Source organism: Cebus imitator, unplaced genomic scaffold, assembly GCF_001604975.1.
Source record: "Cebus imitator isolate Cc_AM_T3 unplaced genomic scaffold, Cebus_imitator-1.0 Scaffold446, whole genome shotgun sequence".
NCBI classification, from domain to species: Eukaryota; Metazoa; Chordata; class Mammalia; order Primates; family Cebidae; genus Cebus; species Cebus imitator.
In genome coordinates, this window is record NW_016107761.1 from 836994 (window position 1) to 840052 (window position 3059).

At 41.5% G+C, this 3059-nt stretch overlaps 1 protein-coding gene across 1 annotated transcript; it reads left to right on the top strand.

Moving 5' to 3' along the window:
* Positions 1–324: 324 nt before the first annotated feature.
* LOC108291123 (olfactory receptor 9A2) lies at positions 325–3059 on the top strand. Its single transcript, XM_017511317.2, has one exon. The coding sequence runs from the start codon at positions 496–498 to the stop codon at positions 1438–1440; it is 945 nt and encodes a 314-aa protein (XP_017366806.1). The 5' UTR covers positions 325–495; the 3' UTR covers positions 1441–3059.

Below are 3059 nucleotides of genomic sequence, written 5' to 3' on the forward strand. Positions count from 1 at the left end.
ACCATTACAGATGAGAGCTGGGGTTTAAAGTTCCATCCTTTGAACATCATATAAATCTGTGCCAGATGCCTTTATGTCATCTGGCACAGGTAACCTAAGAGAAATTAGGGCAGCTCCAAGACCAGAGGGACCTGATTGACTCAGCTTCAAAACTGGCCTATTTAAAAGGTCTTAGCCTCTGCCTGCTGACAGAAGCTGCATCTAGTGGGGAAAAAGACCAGGAAGGTATTTCACCACCAATAGAAGATGTCTTCACCCACTCCAGGGGGCTGGTTACACTGGGAAGTGAGAGCCTCACATGTAGACCTGGGGTGACAACATGTCCCTCAAGCTATGTGCTGAGCACAGTAGTAGGAACATGTCACCTGATTCTCAGGTTGGAAATAGTTTCTTATCCTAATCTTTCTTTCTTCTCTCTAGAGAGAAGGACCATGTAGAGCAATGCCACCTCTCTTTTAATCCCTGGGCTTCAAAAGAAGCAGAATTAAGGACTAAATGATGGATAACCACTCCAGTGCCACTGAATTCCACCTTCTAGGCTTCTCTGGGTCCCAAGAATTACACCAGATTCTTTTTGCTATATTCTTTTTCTTCTACTTGGTGACATTAATGGGAAACACAGTCATCATCGTGATTGTCTGTGTGGATAAACGTCTGCAGTCTCCCATGTATTTCTTCCTTGGCCACCTCTCTGCCCTAGAGATCCTGATCACAACCATAATTGTCCCCATGATGCTTTGGGGATTGCTGCTTCCTGGGATGCAGACAGTGTCTTTGTCTGCGTGTATTGCTCAACTTTTCCTGTACCTCGCTGTGGGGACCACGGAGTTTGCATTACTTGGAGTGATGGCCGTGGACCGTTATGTGGCTGTGTGTAACCCTTTGAGGTACAACATCATTATGAACAGCAGTACCTGTATTTGGGTGGTAATTGTGTCATGGGTGTTTGGATTTCTTTCTGAAATCTGGCCGGTCTATGCCACATTTCAGTTTACCTTCTGCAAATCGAATTCCTTAGACCATTTTTACTGTGACCGAGGGCAATTGCTCAAGCTGTCCTGTGACAACACTCTTTTCACAGAGTTTATCCTCTTCTTAATGGCTGTTGTTATTCTCATTGGTTCTTTGATCCCCACAATTGTCTCCTACACCTACATCATCTCCACCATCCTCAAGATCCCGTCAGCCTCTGGCCGGAGGAAAGCCTTCTCCACCTGTGTCTCCCACTTCACCTGTGTTGTGATTGGCTATGGCAGCTGCTTGTTTCTCTACGTGAAACCCAAGCAAATGCAGGGAGCCGAGTACAATAAGATAGTTTCCCTGTTGGTTTCTGTGTTAACCCCCTTCCTAAACCCTTTCATCTTTACTCTCCGGAATGACAAAGTCAAAGAGGTCCTCCAAGATGGAGCAAAACGCTGCTGTCAACTCCTCAAAGATTAGCTGTTCTCGAAGTCAGTGTTAGGTGGTACAAGCCTCACTGTCAATTATTAAGTCACCTAGAGAACTCTAACTCCTCTCTTCTCTTATCATCATTACAAAAGTCAAAGAGTGTGTACACACTATGGAAGTAGATTAGGCTGGTAAAAATTAAATCCATTCTCTGCCCGGGAGAATCTCATAGCCTTAGTTCCTGCCTGTTTCCACTGTTGAACATATTCTTGTGATTTGGGAGAGACTAGTGAAAGGAAATGCATATATATTTTTAAGAGTTCTATTAGTCCAATAAATTTTCTTATAGTCTACCTCTGAAAATGTATTTTCTGGGGAAGGGAGGAATTGAGGAGGGAGGTGGACTGAGAGAGGTATCCTAATCAGAGTACAAAGGTAGAGATGCTCACTTTGGTCCTTCATCAACTGTTGCTAAGTCCTTTCCTCTATTTTTGTGCAACTTTTTGACAAGATGACCATATATATTTTAGATATCCTAAGGCTCTTTTTCTCTGCCCCACTGACACTGCAAAGTAAGTGTAACATGTTTATGTTTTGTCACAGAATTAGTCTAGAATGATAACATGAGGATGGGAATGCTTCTCATTCAGCAAATCTTTGTGGTGTAAAAAGATAAAAATATTTGAGGATAAAAATGGGGGAAAAGTTATTTTTGTTAAGCTTCAGCAGATTTCTTTCACTGCCCATCTTTGTGATGGGCATAGGGACAGGGGCAAATAAGAACTAAATGACTAATTCTAGAGAGCATCCTGTATTTTATAGCTGTTTAAAACAACTATGTCTGTTCAGGCTGTATCCAGATATAGACTTCAAACTTTATAATTTCTTTTGATTCTTCGTCTCTCAAATCCAACAGTCTCAATACCATCATGTGTATTTTCTCTGTGGGCAGAATTAAAAAAAAAATAAGAGGCTATCTTTTTGACTCCCAGATTTCTAGCAATTCCAAGGATTGGCTGTTTGGTAATCTAACTGTTAGAATTTCACATAATATTGGAAGAAGGGCTTATAAGGAAGAAATTTACCTAAACAACAACAATCGGCAGATCCTGCCAGCCCTAAAGTAAGTGAGAACATTGAGCTGTTCAGCAGTAGGATGATGAGGTTACTGAGAATTTTAAAGAGGACTGTGTGAGGATGCCTTGTTGTCTTGTGAGGAGCAACAACCATCATGTATGGATTGGGTAGATTGCATTGTATTAAAGCACCAGACATGGTGGGGAATGGGCTTTAAATTCAGCCAGTCCATGCTCTGCAAGCCAACCAATGGGCCCTGGTGGGACTGCATTGGCTGGAGGAAGGGGAGACTTTTGCTTAAACAAAGGTGCCCATAGTTTCCAAGACCAGTTAATGAGGATCTGTTCTAAGCAGAAAGATTACCATTTTTCTAATTCATTAACCCAGAGATGTATCCTTTAACAGATGAGAAAATAGAGGCTCAGAGAATTTAAATAACTTGCCAGATTAGCCGTTCACTACATCACATCCATCGGATTGGAAAAACATAAAACTCTGAGAATACTAAGTATTGATCTGAATGCTGGAGAATAGATTTTTTAAAAATCAACTTCTGGTGGAAACATAAGATACAAGATTCTGTTATAAAGACA